This window comes from Xenopus laevis, chromosome 9_10S (assembly GCF_017654675.1).
Source record: "Xenopus laevis strain J_2021 chromosome 9_10S, Xenopus_laevis_v10.1, whole genome shotgun sequence".
Taxonomy (NCBI): Eukaryota; Metazoa; Chordata; class Amphibia; order Anura; family Pipidae; genus Xenopus; species Xenopus laevis.
Window position 1 is genome coordinate 17250178 of NC_054388.1, and position 24112 is coordinate 17274289.

Consider the following 24112-nt stretch of genomic DNA (forward strand, 5'->3'; position numbering starts at 1 on the left):
GAACAGGCTGTGCTTTATAAGACCTGGGGGGAACAGGTTGTGCTTTATAAGACCTGGGGGGAACAGGCTGTGCTTTATAAGACCTGGGGGAACAGGTTGTGCTTTATAAGACCTGGGGGGAACAGGCTGTGCTTTATAAGACCTGGGGGAACAGGTTGTGCTTTATAAGACCTGGGGGAACAGGTTGTGCTTTATAAGACCTGGGGGAACAGGCTGTGCTTTATAAGACCTGGGGGAACAGGTTGTGCTTTATAAGACCTGGGGGGAACAGGTTGTGCTTTATAAGACCTGGGGGGAACAGGCTGTGCTTTATGAGACCTGGGGGGAACAGGTTGTGCTTTATAAGACCTGGGAGGAATAGGCTATGCTTGGTAAGGGATATAAATGGATGGGTAGTTGAGCATGTAGTCTGTGATGTCATTAGAGGGGAACCGCTGGTGGATTGTGACTGGCCACAGATTACAAATTAGCCAGTCACAATCCACTAGCTATGCCCACCCCTATCCCCCCCTCTGATAACATTACAGATAATGATAAAGCCTGGAGGTCACAGACTGTGCTTATGGGAATGGTTACCATGGGAAGATAGGGTAGTATAACAAGCGAAGATGGGGGGAATTTTTTTTGTTTTTTTTGTTTTTTAACTTAAAAAGTACAAAACTATGAACATGAAAAACAAAGCTGCATAAGTTGGTAATGGCACTGAAAGCACTTGAGAAAATAAATGCAGCTGTAAGTGCTTTCTATGGTGATGTCGGCCACAGTGCTAACAACCTGCAAGATGGTGTATTTCGGGGAAAAGATCCTCTTTGGGTGTTGGAATTATAAGGTAGAGCTGGACAGTAAGATGGTAATTACAGTATTTGCTCACCTTGCTTGTTGCCATTATACATTACCCGATGTTGCAGGATGAAGCGGTGGAGGTGCTAGTGGTGTCATGGTGGTATGTTTCACGGCTTTTTGACGCATTATTCCAGCCAGCTCGGGTCCACGTAATTGAACTTCTTGAGCATGCGGGTCTCGCTCGGGTTCTCTTTCGGGAACGAGATGTCTTTTTTGACGAGACCCTTAGCTGGTTTCTATGAGAAATAATAAAAATACATGGTCATACAATAATTATTCCCTTTGGCCATGGTGATATTTGACATTGTAAATTGCTATTAGTGTATAAAAGCAAGAGAGAAGCTCCTGTTTCATTTTAACAGACTGATCCCCTGAGCTCTCCCCAAAAAAGTTTTGTGTTTTGTCAGAACACATACAATGTAAAACTACTGCAAATAGGATTAGAAAATCAAATGGTGCAGAACATAAAAGGACTCTGGAACCAGTACAAGAATAGACAGAAAGGTGACTGCTGATTCACTCTGAGTGTGGGCATGGGTGGAACTATTTCCCTTCTGGGTAAATGAGATGATATTACAGTTATTACTTACAGGTTTTATGGGAGACTCCAGTTTTCTCTTCTTTACTCTCTTCCATTTGAGAGTAGAAAAAAAAGGGTGATGCCGGATGTTGCCATTCACCCCAAGGCGTTGGTCGGCCTCCTTCTTCAAGAGCTAAAGTAAATAATGGAGAGTTATTTAAAATTTTGCATCTATGGGGTATATTTATCAAAGAGTGAAGTTAATAGTGAAGTTCCGCCACTAGAGTGAAATTCCACCACTTCCCATTCATTTCTATGGGGTTTTTAAAGGCGTATTTATCAAAGGGTGAAATTTCACTTTCACCCATTGATAAATACGCCTTTCAAAATCCCATAGAAATGAATGGAGAGCTGCGGAATTTCACTCTAGTGGCGGAACTTCACTCTTTGATAAATTTACCCCATCTATGTTTCTACCTTCCATTCAGTAAAAAAATTATATGTATACAATTATGTTATTGTTCCCAGGTTATGGCTTGTGACCTTGGTTGGTATCCGGAATATCATCAAGTACCAGAAAAGCTCTGCGGGTAAGGACCCAGCAGATAAAATTTGGCAAAAACCAACAGAGATCTAGGGGCAGATTCACTAAGGGTCGAATTTCGAAGTAAAAAATACTTCGAAATTCGACCCTCGAATTGAAATCCTTCGACTTCGAATATCGAAGTCGAAGGATTTAGCGCTAAACGTTCGTTCGATCGATCGAAGGATTTTTCGTTCGATCGAACGATTAAATCCTTTGAATCGAACGATTCGAAGGATTTTAATCCAACGATCGAAGGAAAATCCTTCGATCAAAAAAAGTTTAGCAAGCCTATGGGGACCTTCCCCATAGGCTAACATTGACTTCGGTAGCTTTTATCTGCCGAAGTAGGGGGTCGAAGTTTTTTTTAAAGGGAAAGTACTTCGACTATCGAATGGTCGAATAGTCGAACGATTTTTCGTTCGAATCGTTCGAATTGAAGTCGAAGGTCGTAGTCGAAGGTCGAAGTAGCCCATTCGATGGTCGAAGTACCCAAAAAATACTTCGAAATTCGAAGCATTTTTCATTCGAATCCTTCACTCGAGCTTAGTGAATCGGCCCCCTAATGTCATAAACTGTCCATATTCTAGCCCTACTACATCACCTACTACTAAACTTTGCTCTTACACTATCCCCTTACTTATGAATCTCTTCCTAGCGTGACCTTTTTCTGCAGACTTCACCCCAGGCTCCAATGCACTTCATTCCTACAACACTTGATAGAGAAGCTCTTGCCTAGAAGCTATACCAGTGAGGGTCATCTAATTTATGGCACAATATATCTCCTACAAACGGCCACAGTTTGCCAACATCCCTCCATCAACTAAATACCAAAAAATCATTCTGCTATATCGAAAACAAAGAGAATCTTTGTAAGTTTATCTTTATAGTAGCATTTAATTAATGTTCATTCTGATTTTACTAACCTGCTCTATGAGGTCCCGCAGGGTGGCAGAAAGGGAATCTGGATACTCAGGCACTCCGTTGATAATGGTTTCTGCCTGTTGTTCCAGGGTTCCCTTCGGCGAGAACGGTAATTTACCGGTGGCCATTTCATACAAGATGACGCCGAATGACCACCAGTCAGCTCCAGCGTCGTAATTCTCCTCTGATAAAACCTTGACAAAAAATAACAGATTAGTTATGAAAAGTTCTCATACAAAGAACCCTGATTACCATATAGTTATGGAGAATGGGTCAACCAATGCTTGAATGAAGGCTAACAAGGTAGATATAAAAATGTCATTATCCAGGACGGCTCAAGGATTAGGTGACTCAGGCAGTCCCGTAGGCTCAGGGTTTTATTTGGGTAAGTGACATAACACATCGTCACTTTGTGATTTCTAACTGTATAGGAGCTGAGATTCTCACCTGTGGTGCTGTGTAGCCTGGTGTTCCATAATAGCCACACCGCGTCTTCTCTCCATACATACGGGTGCAGACAAGGCCAAAATCACAGATCTTTATGTGGCCCTGGTCATCCACCAATATGTTCTCCGGCTTGAGGTCTCTGTAAGATACATCCAGTACACATTTAATAATAGAATGATGTCCAGAAACACAGCTGTGTATAAATAGAGAAGGATTTGGGAGAGAACTGTTTCTTACCTATGAACGATCCCATTCTTGTGCAGGAACTTTATGCCTACCACTATTTCTGAAGCATAGAACCTTAATGAAAAGAAAACACAAATCACTCTGTAGTCCTGACTCAAGTCGCATGTTACTTACAATACTGTGCAACAGTCCCCTATACCATTTCATATGTGCTTGAGCAGTGTGTCCCTGCTGTCATGGGCGTCCATAGATAGGGGGAATTGTACTTTATAATAAAGGATATTCTCTTGCTCCACCCCTTCCCTCTGTGAGATGCTTTCTGCTTCTCAACTGTGTGAGGAATGAGAGAATCAGGGTAGAGAATCTTCTTCTTATGAAGCAGCTTCTTTCCCAGGGCAGAGGAGTGTGAATCTGTTGTGTTAAGCTTAGAGTGTGAATGCCAGTGTGTGTATGTGTGTCTGTGTAAAATTAGCTGTTAGTGTAAATGTGTGTAAGGGCAACTGTGTTTAAGAAGGTCTGACAAACTGTGTGTGTGAGTTATAGAGACTATTTATCAATGGGTGAAAGTGAAATTTCACCCTTTGATAAATACGCCTTTAAAAACCCCATAGAAATGAATGGGAAGTGGCGGAATTTCACTCTAGTGATGGAACTTCACTATTAACTTCACTCTTTGATAAATATACCCCTATATGTCTGTATAGCTAGAAATATCTATAATATTATAATATATATTTTTGCACCTCACCCCCTCTCCTGCCCTGTATCCACCTCATTGTTTGTTTTTGGATGACTCTTACTGTTTAACCCTTGGGAACAAAGCAGCTTTACCCTTGACTGAAATAGAATGTATAAACATAGATTCTATACTAGTGACATTTTGTTGTGCACAACCTCTTCCTGCCGTACCGTAGAACTGGTGTAAAGTCAGGGAAATGTATTATACATTATATTTGGTGGGACCACAAAAAAATGGTATAAGATATGGAAAAACCTAAAATGAGGGTATGTAAAATGGAGGCGTCACTGTATGTCTCCAGCTGGAACTAGAACTATAGAGGGAATAACATTCTACAAACCGCTGGCTAGTAATTGTGCTAAGAAAATAGAAAAGACCAAGTGCTGTCCTGGCAAACAATGAGTTTGTGTCACTAATAGAATGGCAATGCTATACATGTGCAACAGTTACTAATTTGTATAATATGTTTTCCTCCTTGCCCCCTCTGGAAAAATTTTTGAAGACGCCTATTCCTGCCGGGGTACTCCAGTCTCCAGTAGCATGTTACTTATAATATTATGTGACTGGGAGTTATACACTGTATTTTAGGTACTTCTGTCTCAAGCAGCATGCTACTTACAGGATTTGCTCACTGTTCAGATGGCCCCGGGTCTTGATGATGTTCTGGAGAGTGCCGCCACTGACGTACTCCAGGGCTAGCAGGATCAGCGACTGAAAACAGAAAGGAGAAGATGAGGCATAGAAATGGATAGGACAGAAGAGAGAAACTAAATCAAACTAATAACATTCCAGGTTAGAAAGTGCATGATACACTTGTATCAATAGTAGTATGGGTTCCAGTACCTGAGTTTGGAAAGTCGCCATTGCCCGGCATAGGAATGGGCACCTGCTAGCAATCTGGAGAACCGATGCCTCTCTCCTGACATATTTCAAGTCATCCTCCCGCTGCTTCTCGATGATCTTAATAGCAGTCAGTTGGTTCTTGATGGTATATGATGCCAACACCACCTAGAAAAGAAGAATGAGAAAGAAGTCTATATTATTGGGTCTCTTATATGGAAATGAGTGACTCTAGCTCCCATGATTTAGAATTAAATACAAGTATTTGAACAAAAGATGAACCATGAAATATTCTGTATTCCCATTTATCCTCATAGCCTCTCATTTTTTTGCTGGCATTAATGTAACAGTCAAAGGCGATAGTATAGGATAAATTAACTAAACATGATATAGAAAGTGATATTCAAAGACAATTTGAAATTGGTCTGCTTTTTTAATATTTTTTTTTTTTGTTCAGCCTCTCTCCAGTCTGTCAATTTAACTACCTCTTTAAAAGGTACATTGAAAAGTCATGTGTGTTTCCTGCCTGGGACTGACCATTTTTCTTCAATAGCAATTAAGGTTGGGGGTATCTTTAGATAAAGAAAAGTATTCTCTACAGCAGATATAGCCCATGTACTTCTACTTTTCAGAGGAGAGTTCACATTTTGGGGCAGATGTATCAATGGTCAAATTCGAGGGGTTAAATCCCTCGAAATTCGACTGGGGAATAGAATCGAATAGGCAATTCGGGCAAATTTACGCGCTGGCGAATAGTCGAATTGGCGAATATTCGCCAGGCGAAAAGGCGCCCGATCGAATATTCGCTCGAAGGATTTTCGTTCGATCGAATGCCTTTTTATTCGATCAAAAACTTGGAAAACAAGTCTATGGGACTTTCCCATAGGCTTTTAAAGCAATTCAGTAGGTTTTAGGTGCCGAAGTAGGCAGTCGAAGTATTTTTAAAAGAGACAGTACTTCGATTATCGAATGGGCGAATATTCGCAGCGTTTTTGCGCTCGATCCAGTGCTTAGACTATCGAATGGCGAATAGTCGCAGCGTTTTTGCGCTCGATCTATTCGAATCATTCCACTCAGGCGAATTTACGCCAATACGATAGTCGAGGAGCACAAAAAACCACTCGAAATTCGAAGTTTTTTAATTCGAATCCTTCACTCGAGCTTGATGAATCGGCCCCTAAATCTTTAATTCTCTCATGATTTCTGCCTCCTTTTGGTTTCCTTCCAGATCAGAACAATAGATTTTCCCATAGAAGCTCATCAACTTACCTTTCCAAAGCTGCCTTTGCCTAACTCCTTATATAGGCTGTAATTGTTGATGTCTAGGTACGCCGATGCGTCCTCTCTAATCTTCTTCTCTTTTCCTCCTAGGAGATTAGAAAAAAAAAAAAGACAATGTGACATTCATTCAATAAATACGCATAAACTGTTTAACAATGTCCTGATATTTAAGTTGCAGTCTTCTTTATGTCCCATGTTTCATTTATTGCAAGTGTCCCTATTTTGGTGGTATATTCCCAAATCAGTGACTAGGTAGTCTATGGAGTCAAGATGGAAAAAACAATCTGTCTACAGTAGACCCCCGGGCCTTGACCATTTGATTGTAAATTACAGCCCCTGTGAGCTCTCCTCCATCTATCCATTGATGCAGTGATCTTAGTGGCATGTCTGGAGTTAACGGAGAAGTAAGTGGCCATTTCTGCAGTGATATCACAGGCAAGTCTGGGTTTAATTTACCATAAATGACCATTGAAATATTGGATCTGTGGGGAACTGTTTTTGAGGGCGAGCACCCCTGTAAGTCCTACATCAATATCTTTCAAGTTTTGTTCTCCTTACCAGCTGAGTTCTCCTCCGGACTTCGAGATCTTTTCCTTCTCAGAGGATACTGCTTTCTACCTCCATCTCCGAATCCTCCCACTTAAAAAAAAAAAAACAAATTGTCAATTTGTGACTCTAATCACTAATTTGTTAAGGGACTCATTTATCATTTATGGGTGCAATGTGCAAAATACAAGTACAAAGCGCACTTGTTATTTAAACTTTGCACCTGCCAGTGCCACACTCTGCACCCTGGGCACAATTGCTCTAGAACTGAACACTAAGGGGCACAAGTTTATTCTCTTGAATCTGATCCCAGGGCTTTTAAATATGATCCCTTAAATCTCCAAGTGTGAAAATGTTGCTTTTACTGGTAAAGCCTGGTTGAAAAACTGGTCAGTGACAATTTAACCCTGAGTTGCATATGACAGGTTGCACCAAAATGACAAGCACCAGCTTGAGTCTAAGGGTACTGCCACCCCAAGCACATTATACCCAACTATCTACTATTAAAAATCATTTAAAACACGTATTAGTTCGTTTTTTAATTAAAATGGACTCTATGGGAGATGGCCTTTTCATAATCCAGAGCTTTTTGGATAATCGGTTTCCAGATAATGGATCCCATACATGTAATAACACAAGGGACAGTGGTTTACAGGACCCCATCAGAAGCAGTAGAAACATTATATATAAAATAGGGTTGTATACAGTATACTTTAAATATACAGGCACACAATTATCCTACTATATTTCATATAGTGGTGCCTCAACTATATTAAACATGAAAAGACAAGGGTTTTTGCTCAAGCACTCTATGGTGCAACGGGCAACTGGCCACCAAAATAAGAATAGACACATAGGAAGGGATTGCATACTTACCCAAAATATGTGTATACCATAAACATTATATACAGGTAACTCATAGTTTCCCTATAATATATTCATAAATGGTTGTCCAAGCAAATTTATGGTGCCAACGGTCACTGGCACAAAGAGCATTATACACATTGGAAGAAGTGCTTACTGGTACCTAAAATTTTGTATGCATTTATAACTTTATAATCTGGCTCTCCTAGTAACCTACATATAGTCATTTATTAATTTATAGGACATACACACCCCATGTTTTTTTTTTATATTAAATGAGAGGTGGGGAAACATCTCCCCATGTAAAAGGCTAATCTTTGCAATTCCACAGATGAGTTACAGGATATATAAAATTCTATTCTTATAGTGATATTTGTTTAAGTATCTTCTACTTACCAGCTGGTTCTTCCACTGGACTCTCACATCTCCTCTTCTTCTTCATTTTCCAAGAAGGATCTTCTTCCTCCTTCTTCTTTTCTTCCATTTCTTCTTTTCTTCATTTGAAAACTCACTTTTCCTGCAAAAAAAAATCTCCTCTCCTAGCACATCTATCCCCCAAAATTTCCTCCATCTCACAAGCTCCTGCTATCTCTCCAAACTGGCTAAATGACAGTTGTGACAGTTGGCCCTAGAGCTGGGGCTGAGTGGTATGTGCAGTTGAGTCTGGACAGCAGCTTTGGAAAAGTACATAGAATACAGATTGATCAAACCTTTGTTTTATCAGAGAATCCTTTCCAAATATAAACTTTGTGGATGAGTAGAACTCTCACAAATACCCAGGTAGTTTGCGGAATCCATTTACCTGCCAAAAACATTATAGCAATTTATCCTATATAAATGTAGATCTTTATGGTGCATTCCCTATGAAAAGTCTTCCCATTTCACCTGTCCATCTGATGGATATTCCAATCCACCATTTTTTCTTTTGTCTTCAATGTCATGCTTAACCCGATGCAGGATAGCCCATCTGCAATTCCCAAACACGGATAAAATCGAAGTATATGGTCATAAAAAAGAATATAATTAAGGAGGGTTGACAAATGTTTATAAACAATATAAAGACTAAAAATTTGTGAAATTAAAAAAAAAGGGTATTTTCCCAGAGGCACACATGCAATGTAATACCTCTATCATGCAAAGAACAAACCTTTATAAAGGTATGGGCCGGGTTTTTCCAGAATGCTTGGGACTTTTGGGATTTCCAGATAACAGATCTTTCCATAATTTGGAACTAGCCTACTAGAAAATCATGTAACATTAAAAAAAACCCAATAGGCTGGTTCTGCTTCAATAAGGATTTAATTTATTTTAGCTGGGATCAAGTACAAGGTACTGTTTTAATATTACAGAGAAAAAGGGAATCATTTGTAAAAATTTTGATTATTTGGATAAAAAAGGAGTCTATGGGAGATGGCATTTCTGCAATTTGGAGCTTTCTGGATAACAAATCCCATACCTGTATAAATATGATCTGTGAGGATATGGGGGTGCATTAGTAGTGCACATGGCATGGAGAGCTTGCACATCTGAGAAGGCACTTTTAATCCAGAACCATATATACAGGTTTCCCAGCAACAAATGGTTGTCATCCAGATGACCCAGACAGTTTCGAGGAAGGCCATGTTTATTTCATCAAACATTCCATTGAATGTTAGAAATTTAAATTATAAGGCAAATACTCAAAGCGGTACTAGGGAGTAATGCTATTAAAGGGGTTAACTTTTAGTATTTTATAGAATGGCTAATGCAAAGCAACTTTTTAGTTGGCCTTAATTTTTTTTTTAATTGTTTGCCTTCTTCTTCTGACTTTTTCCAGCTTTCAGAAGGGGGGTTACTGACCCATCGAAAAACAAATGCTCTCGAAGGCTATACATTTATTGTTATTGCTACTTTTTATTACTCATCTTTATATTCAGACCCTCTCCTATTCATATTCCAGTCTCTCTTCAAATCAGTGCCTGGTTTCTAGGGTAATTTGGACCCTAGGTAAGACTGCAAACTGGAGAGCTGCTGAATATAAAGGTAATTAACTTAAAAACCACAAGAATTAAAAATGAAAACCAACACATTGGGCTTTGGACATATATGTATAGACTTGGGTGTTTGGATGGCAAGCTTTATGGTGGAATTTTTGGATAACGTGGGAGAAAGAGAGGCTTGTATGTTTTATGTTATATGGGGTAAGCTCCCCGAGTGCATGAAAATATGGTGTTTTCGGCTCCTAAAGGTATCTGCTATTGCTGTATGGACTGGACCAGTCATGTAAGGACATTTGCACCATCAGTGCAGTGTTATGTGAAGTGTGTGGGTATCTTTTTTGAGCAACACAGTGGGAAATATGCCCCTCCCCCCAAAACTTTTTAGATACATGCTGCCGGCATCAAATCAAAAATGAGCATCTCAGTTTCAGCATTTGATGTGTTTGTACTGTTTGCCATTAAATTGCATCCCAACTGTTTTGGAAATAGGATTGTATAATTCATACATTGGCTTTTAAAGCACATGGACTGTTATACCCACACTGAGGCTCTCATTGCTGGAAAGTTCTGTAGCTCACATAGCCTACACAGTAACCTCACGGTACCCGTGGTTTTGGTTAACCGTAACCAATCTTGCTCTGCAGCCCATCTTCATTTTCTCATTGCCGGACATGGTGCATCAGTGGATGAAAATCCATACATTATCAGAAATTGTATAGCCAGACGAAAGCATCACCAACAAAAACAACCATGGCAAAAAAAATGTTTATTTAACATAACTATTTTACATATTTTTGAACAAATTCCGAAGCAAAGTCTTTGCTGCATGATGGCGGTTTCAGGGGGGGGAAGTTATAAACCCAAATATTCTGCGCATTTAGGAAGGAGGATTCCCACTGGCCGGCCTGGAAATGATTAGCAGAACTGCAAGGGGAGAGAGGAGAATGGCACAGGCTTGGAAAAGAGCAGATTTTAGCAACTATCAAATCAGACACATAAAAGTGTTCCCTCCACTAAGCACATCATATAGAGCTAATCACTATAAATTCCTTTACATTACCCTTTTTTTTCTGTAACCAAAATACCCCCTGCGCAAGGCTCCTTACAGTTAATTCAGCACATGGATGTTCCATTCATGATTTCATGATAGTGGTTGTGTGATTGGTTACTGAAACCCTTGCTGGTATCTTTAAAAAGTTAAAAATCTCAAAACCCCAAGGCCCTGACTGACTCTCAACAACCCCATTAAAATGAATGAGACCAGTTAGCAACCCTCCAAAATAAACCAGTAATAGAACAAAACATGTATGGGGCAGTTGTCAACGTGCCCCATGCCTGGGCTGAAAAGACAGAGCAGCACTACAGGAGTTAGGCAGCTGCCATGTCTAGTCACATTGTGAGCATGCTCCTGGTCAGCAATTAACATCAGGGACACACAGACTAGATGTGATGGGGCCAAAGTATAACATGCAGTTTGGGAGTGGGTTCCTTTAAGGGACCTCACATGGGGCAGGCAGCAAGAAACAGGACCAATAAATGCAGCCTGAAACCACAACATCAGTCAGACTTTTAAACTCTGCAGTCTAGTCACATAGTGCAAGGTAAAAACCCAATAACATGAGTAAATCCCACAAATTAAACAATCTAAACCCAAATACAAAAGTAAATTCTGTATAAAGTGTAAGAGTCGCTTTTTACTGCTGAACAGCGTTTTTACTGATAAATCCACAGAGGGAATCTCACCTTCCAGCGGTTCCCACACTCGTTGCACACGACAAATGTGGTCATTGGTTCATCAGCACTGCGGGTCTGTACCTGGGGGAGAGCCACAAGTAACAGGACAAATCAGGTGCATGCCCAGTATACAATTCTGCCTGTAGGGTGCGCTGTGCTCCTGAACTGTGAGTAACCAATCGCTTGCATTGGACTGACCAAAGGAAACTACTGATTGGCTGCAGCAGCGCCTATAACAGGGTCTAGTTAGGTGGAACACTGTGTATGTTACGGTATATAATATTTAAGAGCCATGAATATCCTGTAAATTACATCCTTATAAACAGTACTTAGTGATGTCATCCGTTATAATCGGAGCTTAGTGATGTCCTTTGTCACATGACTCACTGAAACTTGTGCATTATAATAAATAAAGTAGCCCCTGTTGCAAAATATGAGGCTTCGGCCTGGTGCTTTTATATGGTCATGGAACTCCTCGTTGACTTAGAATATCCTTATATTTTACAAGAGGGGTACTTCATTCACTATATAAACTGCACATAGGGTAAGGCTCTGTACTTAGGGCACTGTGGATGTTACAATTGGGTACAAGGTACATTAGTGCAGAGTACCTGTGTGTATGTACAATTCTTTTTCTTGCATTTCCCACAGGTGAACAGGTCACTTTGGGTTCCTCCAGTCTTTCCCATTTGATGCTCCTGAATGGAGGCCTTGGTTATCTCTTTCCTCATCTCCTTCAGCTCATTACTGGCCATTTCCTAAAAAGAGAGAGTTACTCTAATTACTGATAAGCCTATCATTTTATGCTATCTTCTGGCTGACACTTCCTTCCCACTTCCACATGGGGGTAATGTTTCTTCCTTTAAGGGAACAATGTTGCCTAATGCCTATTCCATAAGAGAAATGGGGTCAATGTTACCTTCCCAGTCCCACTAGGCTCCCATACCTTCTCTCTACTCCCACTACATGCCAATGTCTCCTTTCCCCTCCCAGGAGGCACCAATGCCCTCTCACCACTCCCATTAAGGGTTGAGATCTCATTCCTTCTTGAAACAGAAGCAGTTACCTTTCCACTCCCACGAGGCTCCAATACCTTCTCTCAACTCCCACTAGGTGCCAATGCCTCCTCTATACTACCATCACAATTATGGGACTGAAGGCACCTCCCTTCTTTTAGTGGCACAAGACCACTGACCCTACTCCCCTCTCACCTCACAGGACATGATAGCAATTTGCTCAGGGGTAATGATACCACAGAGCACATTCTTCCGAAGATCCGGGTTCTTGGAATCCTTTAGGTTTGAAATGCGACTCCGGATCCTGTTCTTATACTTCATATCAGTGTTCTGCAGCTCCCGAAACACCAGTGAGAAGAGTCAAGGTTGTAACACTCCCAAGCGAGTCAGGGGGTTTCACAGGCTCGACACAAGAGCTAATGATAACAGATGCCCACCCAAGCCCCTGCCCCCATCAGAAGGATATCCTCCTCTATCTGTGCTGCCAAGAGCTCACAATCTGCCCCAATAGCCACGTGATCTCCTGAAAAACAACCAAGTATCATTAGCTGAACAGGACACACATTGCAATATTAAGCTGGACTAAGTGATTTGGGGAAGGATCTTGAGGTCAAAGTGAGCCCCTCTATCATTCCCCCATCATTAAATCTAATGCTGATTATATAGTGAATAAAGTAACCCCTATTGTAAAATATAAGGATATTATAAGTCACCGAGGAGTTCCATGACCATTTTATACAGGTCATGGAACTCAGAGGTTACTTCGAATATCCTCATATTTTCCAAAAAAGCGGTACTTTGTTTATATTACACAAGTTTTAGTGAGTCATGTGACAAAAATGACATCACTACTTACTGTTTATAACTAATCATATCACTAATCACCGTTTATAAGGATATTTTACAAGATATTCATGGCTTTTGAGTATTATAACCAAAAAAGTACCTCTTGTTGGAAAATAGGACGATATTAGAAGTACCCTTGGAGATCTGTGCTTTTATATGGTCATGGAACTCCTCAGTGACTTATAATATCCTTATATTTTACAATAGGGGTACTTTATTCAAATATATATATATATATATATATATATATATATATATATATATATACACACACACACAACACACCATCTGTCTGTAACACTGCGATCAGCATCTCTCTGCACTTGGTGCGCACAGAATCGGAAGTGACTGGCAGAGGGGGGAAACGTGTCATCTTTGAGGGGGCTGTGGTCTTTGGCACCTCAATTTTCTTGGAAGAGCTGAAAAATATTATTTGTTAACACATGGGAGAACCATTGTAATACCCAGAAAGACAAAACAGCACCCTCAGGCTGCCTATACCCATCCATCTTGCCTCACCTTCTCACCCAACAGGAAGCTCCCAGATGTACTTACCCCAGCTCCTTCGAACAGGTGGGTTTCACCTGAAGCTTCTCTTTTCCAGGCTGTTCCGAGCCGTCTGCCAAGGGACAATAAGAAATGGAACCAATGTGGTGGGGCATCTACTTATAGTAACCCCACCCATGGATGCCAGTCCAGAAAGCAACAATATTACCAAACCCTAGAAATGTGTAATTTGGAAGGGTGCGCACTTACCCAGCAACTTTTTCCATGACTTGATAAGAGACTTGGATAGCGTGATGATCTCATTGTCGTTACTTTGCTTCCTCAGCGCATTCACGGACATTCCCACATGGGTGGACTGAAAGAGAGGCAACAAAGGGTCAATGGGAAGCTACAGGTGGCAGGCATAGAATGGCAGGGGTTAAGAGAAAAGGACCACTATTTAGGACTGACAATTTTTGTACCTTCTGGAATTGGGGCGTGTGGCCGGCACTGGCACTGCCCATGTATCTGTCACACAAACCAAGAGATAAATGTGCCAACTAACTGCATGTGCCAACTTACTGCATTCAAGGCTGAACCTCACCAGACAGAACGGATCTCAGAATCAGAGGAAGAAACAGTTAAGCTGAAAAGTGCCCCCAGATTTGCATCTACCTCCTGCCACCCTGAATGAAAGCATATGACACTTACACATAAGAGGATCATTATCCCTCCTACAGAATCCAAACTGGTTTAATGCCCATTGCACAAATACACATAATTCTTGGAATGGTTACTTCCATTGACGTATCACCAACGTAGGCCGATCGTCGTATTTGTGGGCTATGGGAGGACGCAGGTTCGGGCTAGGATTCAAATAGGCCCTGGATTTTAAAGTACACGCAGACCCAAATTACCCTCCACAGGCCTAATAAATAGTGACTGTCTATGGCATCTTACAGCAGCCTCTCTGCCAGAATCCAGTAATTGCCAGTTGGGGACTGGGAGGAAGCAGGAACATAAGTAAAAGATGCAGACCCAAAGCAGAATGCCCCTGGGTCAGACGATCTGTGAGAGGGAAAGAACGGAGCCTCCATGCCAGATTCTAATATGGAATTGCTTGGGGTATGACTTACTCTGTGCAGCCCAATAGAATTGGGAAAGACAATTCATTACCTGCAGGAGCTCCAGGGTTATTGGCATGTTCTTCAGCTCCCGGAGCAGATCCAGAGCCCCACCCTGAAATGAAGGAACAGGCTGAAGTAAGATGCCCAGAGCCACAACCCAATGTGCCACGTAGAGTAGAATAGAGTATCACTATTTTACTTGGTTATTAATATAAAAGTAATGATGTTCCACACCAAGCTGATCTACCATTACCCCCAATATCATTCCCAGGTACCTACCAACGTGCCACACCTGCATTTTGGGATGTTTTTGAGACTTTTTTTGTTTTTGATGTGTGTGTGTGTGTGTTTATATATAACATATAGTAGATTTACATCTATGCAGTTGGCCAATAAAGGGAACACAATGGCAATAGCAGCACATACATAGGTACACAAGGTGAAAATTCATTATAGGGAGATATTTCTGAACTAGGGAATGATATATTTAGAGAAAGGTCCCTGCCCCAGAACCAACACGACAACCCTTGGCTTTATAGCTGGTCCTATAGATCAGTCTCTGGGGTCATTAAAGCACTGCCAATGCCAGGACAATGGCTCTGCATGTGCTGCAGGACTTTATCAGAGTTCCCTATCAGTCTTAGCCCTAAATCCTTATGTATTTGTATTATAAAGGGGTAGGTGTGGGTGGCCACATTATAATGCTGAGGGATTATCCATATTCAGAGCAGACATGGAGTCCTGGTATTATAATAGTGTCTGTAGTGGTGATTATAGAAAGGGGGTCTCTAAGCTTTGGGGTCCTCTAGCTCCCCAGCATTTATTTTTTTTTCGCTGAGGACCAGTAACAAACGACCCCACTGAGTGAATTCACACACTAGGTGGCAATTAGCAGGTGATTAGAGGAGGCTGCATGGCTGCATAGAACTAAGTACAGGCTGCAGCACGAATTATGATTTAGCAGTTGACGGCATGGAATCCAGTACAGGCTACAGCAGGCATAGGAAGCTCAGTGGCTATGGGGGCAAGTGGGCGGTTAATAAAAGCTTCTGGAAAGAGGTTGAGGCCCCTGCAGTTTGAAGGACTCGCCGTATTTTTCTTGGCCACCATCTTATCCAGCTTTTTTGCGATCCGCGCCACCTCGACCCCCTTGGCCGCCATCGCGCCCCGGGACTCTCTCCGCTACGACTGGGTCCAGTCTGCAGTGAGCCCAAGACGATACCGCACTTCAAACAGTCCGGGAGGTCCGCGCTGCCGCTGCTCTCTGGGACTCGTAGTCCATTAATGCGGCCTTCCCTCTCGCTCTTAAGCGCGTGTGCGCAGAAAGAACTACACTCCCCAGCAGCCCCCGCGCCAGCGCCTGCTTGCCTTCTGCGCGTTGCGCTTATGGGAGATGAAGTCTTTCGAACGTAAAGTCCAATAGGAAAAGAGGACATCTGAACTACATCTACCAGAATCGTTTGTGCCAGGTCCATGGAAGGTCAGATGCTGATGCTGGCAGGTCTCGTTAAAGACGCGATACATATAGTCAAGTGCAGCATCATATAGTTACGTATCCTCCTCCCAGTCAGATAAGCACCTGCCTAAATACCCACAGACTGGCACCGACCTACACACCACACACACCTAATTGTAACCACAAACTGGCACCTACATACCCACAGACTGGCACCTACCTACCAACAGACTGATGTCTACCTACACACCAGAGACTTGTGCCTATACATCTGTACCTAGAGATTGGTACCTGCCTACCCACACACCTACAGTATGTAACCTGGCACCTACCTGCCTACTTACCCACAGACTCACACCTACCTTTATACCCACACACCTTTGTAACCACAAACTGGCACCTACCTACATACCCACTAACCTTTCTAACCACCAATTGGCACTTACCTACTTACATACCCACAGACTGGTACCTACCTACATACCAACACACCCATGTAACCAGAAACTGGCACTTACCTGCCTACTTACCCACAGCCTGGCACCTACCTAGATACCCTCAGACTGTTACCTACTTACATACCCATACACCTTTGTAACCACAAACTGGCACCTACCTGCCTACTTACCCACAGCCTGGCACCTACCTAGATACCCTCAGACTGGTACCTACTTACATACCCACACACCTTTGTAACCACAAACTGGCACCTACCTGCCTACTTACCCATAGATTGTCACCTACTTACATACCCACACATTTTCACCTATCTACAATACCCACAGACTGTCATCTAGCTACATACCAACTCTTTGGCACTTACATACATTTAGGCCTGGACTGGCAATCTGTGGATTCTGGCAAATGCCAGAGTGGCTGTTGTAAGATTCCATAGAAAGTCACTATTTAGTGGGCTTGTCTGGGGCTTTTGGGGATTCTGTGTACTAGTACGGAACGCATTTTAGGACATCCTGCTGCAAAATACATGTCCCTCCTGCGATGTCCTATGCCTTTGGAATGGCGCACCAGTTGCTTTTACCGTCACTCATCGTCCAAATCTGCAGTCCCCTCCGTCCCCTACCCTCCCTTCTGAGCCGTCAGTCATACGAACTCCGCCCTCAGCCTTCTGCCCTCAGTCCTCCATCCTCCACCCTCAGTTCTCTGCCTTCTGCCCTCAGTCCTCTTTCTTTTAGTCATCTTCCTTCCACCCTCTTCCCTCCGCCCTCGCTGCTCAGCACTCCCCCCTCAGATCTCTCTATTCAGCCGACAGTCTTATCCATCAGTTTCTAAAGTGGTGAGCGAGGGCGGAAGGAACAGGACTGAAGGAAGAGGGCTGAGGGCGGAAGGCAGAGGAATGAGGGAGGAGGATGGAGGGCTGAAGGTGAAAGACTGAGGGCGGAAGGAGGAATGAGGGCAGAAGGAAGAGGACTGAGGGCGGAGGATGGAGGACTGAGGGTGGAAGGCTGAGGGCGGAGTTCGTATGACTGATGCCTGAGACGGGAGGGTAGAGGATGGAGGTGTGATTGCAGATTTGGATGATGAGTGATGGTAAAAGCAACCAATCCGCCATTCTGAAGGCATAGGACATCTCAGGAAAAAGATGTATTTCGCTGCAGGATGTCCTAAAATGCATTCCGTGTACTTGAAATGCTTTCTTGAATCCAGCCTGGGCCTGCATACCTATCCACACACTGTATCCCACATAAACACGCACATAGACTGACACCTACAAAGTTGCTGTAGTTATTCAGATGGGGCGGTACAGTCTGCAGCAGTCACAGAAAGAGAATAGAATACGCATGTAATACCTTCTGAGTTTCACAAGGGGGAAGCAAAGGGTTTCAGAAGCATTGCTGTAACTGTTTCTGTGCCACTTTCATGCTCTTCGCCTGTTTGATCATTTTCATCTTCATGGCAGATGAAGTCTTTGTCAGGTAAATTTCCCATAAGGAAACAGGACATTTAAACTACATCTACCACAATCTTTTGCACTAGGGAAGGTCAAATACTGATTCTGGTATGTCTCGTTAAAGGGATGGTTCAACTTTAAATTAATTTTTAGTAGGGTGTAAAGAGTGAAATTCTGAGGCAACTTGCAATCAGTTTTCATTTTTTATTATTTGTGGTTTTTTGAGTTATTTAGCTTTTTATTCAGAAAACTCTACAGTCAGCAATCTAATTTCAGCAATCTGATTGCTAGGGTCCAAATGACCTTAGCAACCATGAATTGATTTGAATAAGAGACTGGACTATGAAAAGGAGAGGCCTGAATAGAGAGATAAGTAACAATAAGTTTGTAGCTTTGCAGAGAATTTGTTTTTATATGAGGCCAGTGATCCCCATTTGAAAGCTGGAAAGAGTCAGAAGAAAAAGGTAAATAATTCTAAAACTATGAAAAATAAAAAATGAAGGGCAATTGAAAAGTTGCTTAAACTAAGCCATTTTATAACATTTACATAATAATAGATATATAAGTGCAGCATCATATAGGGTACCTACATACCCACACACCTATGTAACCACACACTGGCACCTACCTACATACCCACAAACTGGCACTTATCTACATACCAACAGACTGGCACCTACCTACATACATACATACATACCCTGGCACCTCCCTAAATACCCATAGATTGGCACCTACATACCCACACAGCTATGAAACCACACTGGCACCTACCTACATACCCACAATCTGGTACTTATCTACATACCAACAGACTGACATCTACCTACATACCCACAAACTGGCACTTATCTACATACCCAGACACTGGCACCTACCTACATACCCACACACTGGCAGTTACATACATACCCCACACTGACTCACACACGTACCAATATACCTAAATAACCACAGGCTGGCACCTACCTACATACCCACGCACCTGTAACCACACACTGGCACCTACCTACATACCCACAGACACTTTTCTACATACCCACAAACTGGCACCTACCTACATACCCATACACACTGGCTCAATCAATCCACTGTTTCAATACACCTAAATACCCATGGACTGGCACCTACATAAAGACATACACATATAGTTATACAGATGGAGCGGTACAGTCTGCAGCAGTCAGAGAAACTGATTAGAATATGTATGTTGTACTTCCCAAGTTCCACTATGGGGGAGCAAAGAGTTTTCAGAAGCAAAGCGAATATTTTTAATTATCCAACTGAGGATTTTGCTGTAACTGTTTCTGTGCCAGTTTTATAAACTTTATTTTTTTTCTTACTATTATATCCCCTGCCCTCGGGTAAAGGCCTTAAAGAACCAGTCACACCAAATTCATTAGAATATATCCACAAGGATGAAGGTGAGTAAGGTTTCTTTCAGCACCAGTGACAGTTGTTATTGTACAGTATGTGTATCGGATTCCCATCAGTCCCTGCCTCAGTGAGCTTACAATCTAAGGTCCCTATCACACTCTTATCAGTCCCTGCCCCAGTGAATTTACAATCTAAGGTCCATTTCACACTCCTATTAGTCCCTGCCCCAGTGGAGCTTACAATCTAAGGTCCCTATCGCATTCCCATCAGTCCCTGCCCAGCAAAGACATTTACAATCCAGACACTATACTACCTCACAACATACTTTTGTTTACAAGGAAAGGAGACAAAGGGATTGAGAGAATGAGGAGGATGAGAGAGAAGAGAGTGATATAATGAATCAGGAGCAAATACATCTATAAAGCAGAATGCTCTGGGCTGTGGGAGGGGCATCTGTGTCTGGCTAATAGAACGGGAAAGAGTTAAGTGAACAGAGGGCTTGCGGGGGGGGGGGCTGTCAAATTCCCCCCACTCTGTGCTGCTTTGGGTGGGGTCCCTAATGAGGAAACCGCACCTCCAGCGGAGTCAGGCGGCGCCTAGACTGAATCCCACAGAGACCCTGTTACAGTCTGTCTCCCCTCCCCTGTCAGACTTTGAGGGGGGCTAGAAGGGACCTTTACTGCAACATTTTCTCCTTCCCCTGTTAGTGTGTTGGGGGGGGCTAGCAAGGGGGCTGCAAGGACCTCTTACCTGCACTTTCTCCCCCTACCCAGTGAGAATACATCTGTGGGGTCAGCACTCTCCTTTGCATGTTTAAATTGTCACAGGAATTCCCAGTGTTTGTATGTGATTGGTATCTGGGATGGACACACCTTTCTATTGGACTGCAGTGCAGAAGTGTCGGAGCTTAATAAATCCATATTAATAATCGTTATTAATAGTTACCCTCCCCTGTCAGACTTTTGAGGGGGCATCAAGGACACCTTGAAGTAAGGCCCGTCTATGATGGGTAGGTAGGTATCCCCAACTGCAGTCCCTTCTCCCCTTTCCCTTTGAGATTGGGGTGCTATCTGCCGATTGTGGGGGGCTAACTGCTAATCCTACTTGTAACTTCTCTCTCTTCATCATTGCCCCCCCTCCTTCTGCCTCTTTCCTCTGTGTAGCCCTAAACACCCCCCACACACTCTCCCTTCTCCCTCTCTGCTGGGCTCTTATAGGCTCAGTGTGTCTGTTTCCTCTATCTGGGTCATGCTGTGTTCTGTCTGGAGGGGTCTGTGGGATATTGGGCCCCCCTTAGATCTCACATGAGGCCCCTACATTTCCTGTCCTGTCTCCATCCCATGCAGAGACGCTACAGGAGTCTCCCTGGCAGTCAGCAGGGACACCAAATGCACCCTAGGGGCTGGGTCAGGAGACGCCACCATTGGGGGGGGGTTCTTTATTGTGCCCCCCACCCATCTCCAGCACACGTCCCTGACATTCCCAGAACTCTCACTTGATTTAATGGGAAGTCCACTTAAGTGTATTTATAGTCAGGGAGTCATTAACATGTCACTTGCCATGAAACAAAGGATTCCCCGCACCCTCACAAGGAATTGCTGGAGAAGAAAGAGCAACGGCACCTTCTCTGTTCTATCAAGTTCTTCCCTTCCCAGCGGTGCTGGACCGGGTGTAACTGGCGGTGTAACAGAAAACCTTAGACTTAAGGTTCCTTTTTCATTATATACCCCTTCTTGTCACTCTTTCACCCCTTCCCTTTCATTTCCATTCAGCCTTAACCTGGTCATACATGGTAACCCTAATATATGGTAAGATCCTGTCATTTGGCCAAACCAACATCGTGGGTCAAATCAAGATGATCCACTCATTTAAGGCCTGATGATCACATCATAATTGGGGCCTATGGAGACCCATCGGGAGAGGACTACATCAACCCATCTGGGTGATTTTTGGCCACATATTCTGTGCCGGATTTTGTGGGTGGTGCCCCTAGGCTGCTCGGTCCTAGCGCCCACCCGCATACCCCCCGTGAGCGCTCATGTGCGCTGCACTCCCTAATGCTCTCCAGAAAGCAGCTGGGCAGCATGCCACCCCTAATATTTTGCCGACCCTAGGCCAAGGCCTTTTTGGCCTCGCCACAAATCCAGGCCTGCACATACTGATTGTGCAAAATCCTGAGGGCCCCATATATAGGCCAATAATCTTCACACCAAATCAGCAGATTTACTGTCCCCCCATTATCCCTCCTTATAAATTTCTCCTCTCCTCCCTTTTTGTCTCTCTACTCCCTAGCCCCCTTCCTTCTCTTCTCTCCTTCTATCTCTCCTCCGTTCTCCTTTATATTCTCCCCCAACTGTTTGGCTTTACTCTCCCTCATCCTCTTTATCCTCGTTCCTTCTATATTTCTCATCTACTCTCCATCTGCATATCTATTCCATAACCCCACCCATTCCCATCTCCACACTCATTCGGCCTCTCACCCCCTATTCTTTCTTAATCTCCTTTCTTAATCTCCCTCAACTCTTTGGCCTTACTCTTCCCCATCTTGCTTCCTATATTTCCAGTGTCGGACTGGGACACCAGGGCAGGGGCCCACCCAATAACCTTAGACCAGGGGTCCACCATAAAAACTTAGACCAGGGGCCACTCTCAGTACTAATATTCTTCATCTCCTCAATCAACCTCTATTCTCCTAGTCTGTTTTCTTTACATACTATAATCAATTATGCCATCTATTTAGCCTCTTTGTTCTCATAGAAATAGGGAATGGCCATGAATTAGACCAAAAGTTTAGCAGCATGAGGGCCCCTGACTCCTGGGCCCACCGGGAGTTTTCCTGGTATTCCGGTGGGCCAGTCCGACACTGTATATTTCTCATCTCCTCTTCATTTGTCTCTGAACCCCTAACCCCCCTTCCTGTCTCCTTTCCACTTCTGTCTCTCATCCCTTCTCCTTTCCTTTTCTATTCTCCCCCCAGCTGTTTGGACATACGTCCCCTCATCTGCCTCTTTGCTCCACTTTATATTCACATAAAGCTAATGAGTAAAATCCCCCCTGAGAAGAGTCATTTTATTGGTCTCATCACAAGAGGTGACCCTCAATCTATAGTCAATCAATACTGTATATGATAGGGCAGTCTCTAGCCGCAACCAATCAGAGAATGGAGACATTGAGCCACTAGACCTAACCTATAGTTGCAGATCTTGAAGAAGGCACCCTACAACATTTGCTAGAAAACCCCAAAATATTTGCACTCACACATTTGATTTGCTATATCAGAGTTGCCATAAGGAGCCATGAGAACCCTTACACAAACCTGACCCCCCACGCACAAATCCCACCCATTTGTGAAAAGCCCCTCTCCTTTCATGGCTATTCAAACCTCCTTATTCATCTGACCCAACATGACTCCTGTCTGTAGCCCCCAGATGGCAGACCTGTGTTTTATATACATTGTAGTGGCCCAGTTAATGTTAATTCATCAGTATTTGGAGCTGGTCCCAGCAATACATTTCCATGCTGTGCTCTTTAATCCTATATCCTAATGACCCCAAACACTTATAGTGGCTATATTGCAGTAAAACAAGCTTCTCTGATTAACCATGTGCAGTCCATCTAAGGCAGAAGAATAAAATCAACAGATTTATTTAGTACCCTCTGCAGAAACAACCTTTACGCGTTTCTAGTCTACAACACTTAGTAATTGGCTAAATGTGAACTTACAATGTGAGATATTTAAAGGAGTGTTCACCAATCATACCTAGGTACAAATACACAGATGTGCAATATCACTGGGGAGAATAAGATCATTAAGAAAGATCTCCCTTTCCACTAGTTAATTGTAATTGTAACAAGTCCCGTTGTGTCTTATCAAATGTGTGTGAGTGTGAATGTGTGTGTATGAGAATGTGTCCCTATGTGCGAGTCTGTATGTGTGGGCAGGTAAGTGTGCCCCCATGTGTACAAATGTGTGTAGGGGTCTTTGTGTCTAGAATGAGGATTCTGCTAATTAATAAATGTTTTATTGTTGAAGTTAATATTCACAAATTTGTTCCAGACCAGGGAGATCCACATCCCGTGGCCCAGCCCCCCCCCCCCCGACAGTGTGACTCACCCCTCTTCCCCCAAGCCTAGAGTCAAATCCAAGGAAATGTGCCCCCCTCCTGCTGTACTTGCAAAATGGGGATTGAGCTCCTGGAGGGCAAGTGTGTGTTACACTTTTAACTACTTCCTTCTCTAAAAGAGGTTAAAAATGTGTTACACACAGCACCCTCTGCACTGCTCTGGAACCTCTATACCACACAGCACCCTCTATATCATAAAGCACCCTGCACTGCACTGCACCCTCTATACTGCACAGCACCCTCTGCACTGCCCTGCACCCTCTATACCACATAGCACCCTGCACT

General features: G+C 43.0%; 2 protein-coding genes across 2 annotated transcripts; both read right to left on the minus strand.

The window, feature by feature from the left end:
- Positions 1 to 277: 277 nt before the first annotated feature.
- On the minus strand, positions 278 to 8242 carry LOC108705600 (protein kinase C delta type). Its single transcript, XM_041577928.1, has 10 exons — positions 8170 to 8242; positions 6922 to 7002; positions 6352 to 6449; positions 5086 to 5250; positions 4862 to 4953; positions 3555 to 3617; positions 3318 to 3456; positions 2873 to 3064; positions 1434 to 1556; positions 278 to 1079 (listed from the first exon to the last, which is right to left on the minus strand). Exons 1-10 carry the CDS (start codon positions 8213 to 8215, stop codon positions 969 to 971), a joined length of 1110 nt encoding a protein of 369 aa, XP_041433862.1. The 5' UTR covers positions 8216 to 8242; the 3' UTR covers positions 278 to 968.
- A 2261-nt stretch (positions 8243 to 10503) lies between these two features.
- On the minus strand, positions 10504 to 16212 carry tcea2.S (transcription elongation factor A2 S homeolog). The gene is made up of 10 exons (NM_001088343.1): positions 16051 to 16212; positions 15011 to 15073; positions 14105 to 14210; positions 13904 to 13967; positions 13634 to 13767; positions 12969 to 13025; positions 12698 to 12852; positions 12098 to 12244; positions 11496 to 11567; positions 10504 to 10676 (listed from the first exon to the last, which is right to left on the minus strand). Exons 1-10 carry the CDS (start codon positions 16120 to 16122, stop codon positions 10668 to 10670), a joined length of 879 nt encoding a protein of 292 aa, NP_001081812.1. The 5' UTR covers positions 16123 to 16212; the 3' UTR covers positions 10504 to 10667.
- Positions 16213 to 24112: the final 7900 nt, after the last annotated feature.

What these genes read in the sequence shown, in the direction of transcription:
- LOC108705600 (XM_041577928.1), bottom strand. Translation starts at nt 8,215, where the DNA reads ATGAAGAAGAAGAGGAGATGTGAGAGTCCAGTGGAAGAACCAGCTG. An exon ending in CAGGCTACACAGCACCACAG is followed by an intron (nt 3,065 to 3,317) that starts GTGAGAATCTCA and finishes TTTTTTGTCAAG; the next exon opens with GTTTTATCAGAGGAGAATTA. An exon ending in TGGAGTCTCCCATAAAACCT is followed by an intron (nt 1,080 to 1,433) that starts GTAAGTAATAAC and finishes TATTTCTCATAG; the next exon opens with AAACCAGCTAAGGGTCTCGT.
- tcea2.S (NM_001088343.1), bottom strand. Translation starts at nt 16,122, where the DNA reads ATGGCGGCCAAGGGGGTCGAGGTGGCGCGGATCGCAAAAAAGCTGGAT. An exon ending in TAACCCTGGAGCTCCTGCAG is followed by an intron (nt 14,211 to 15,010) that starts GTAATGAATTGT and finishes CCTCTCTTTCAG; the next exon opens with TCCACCCATGTGGGAATGTC. An exon ending in AGAATTGTACATACACACAG is followed by an intron (nt 11,568 to 12,097) that starts GTACTCTGCACT and finishes GCTCTCCCCCAG; the next exon opens with GTACAGACCCGCAGTGCTGA.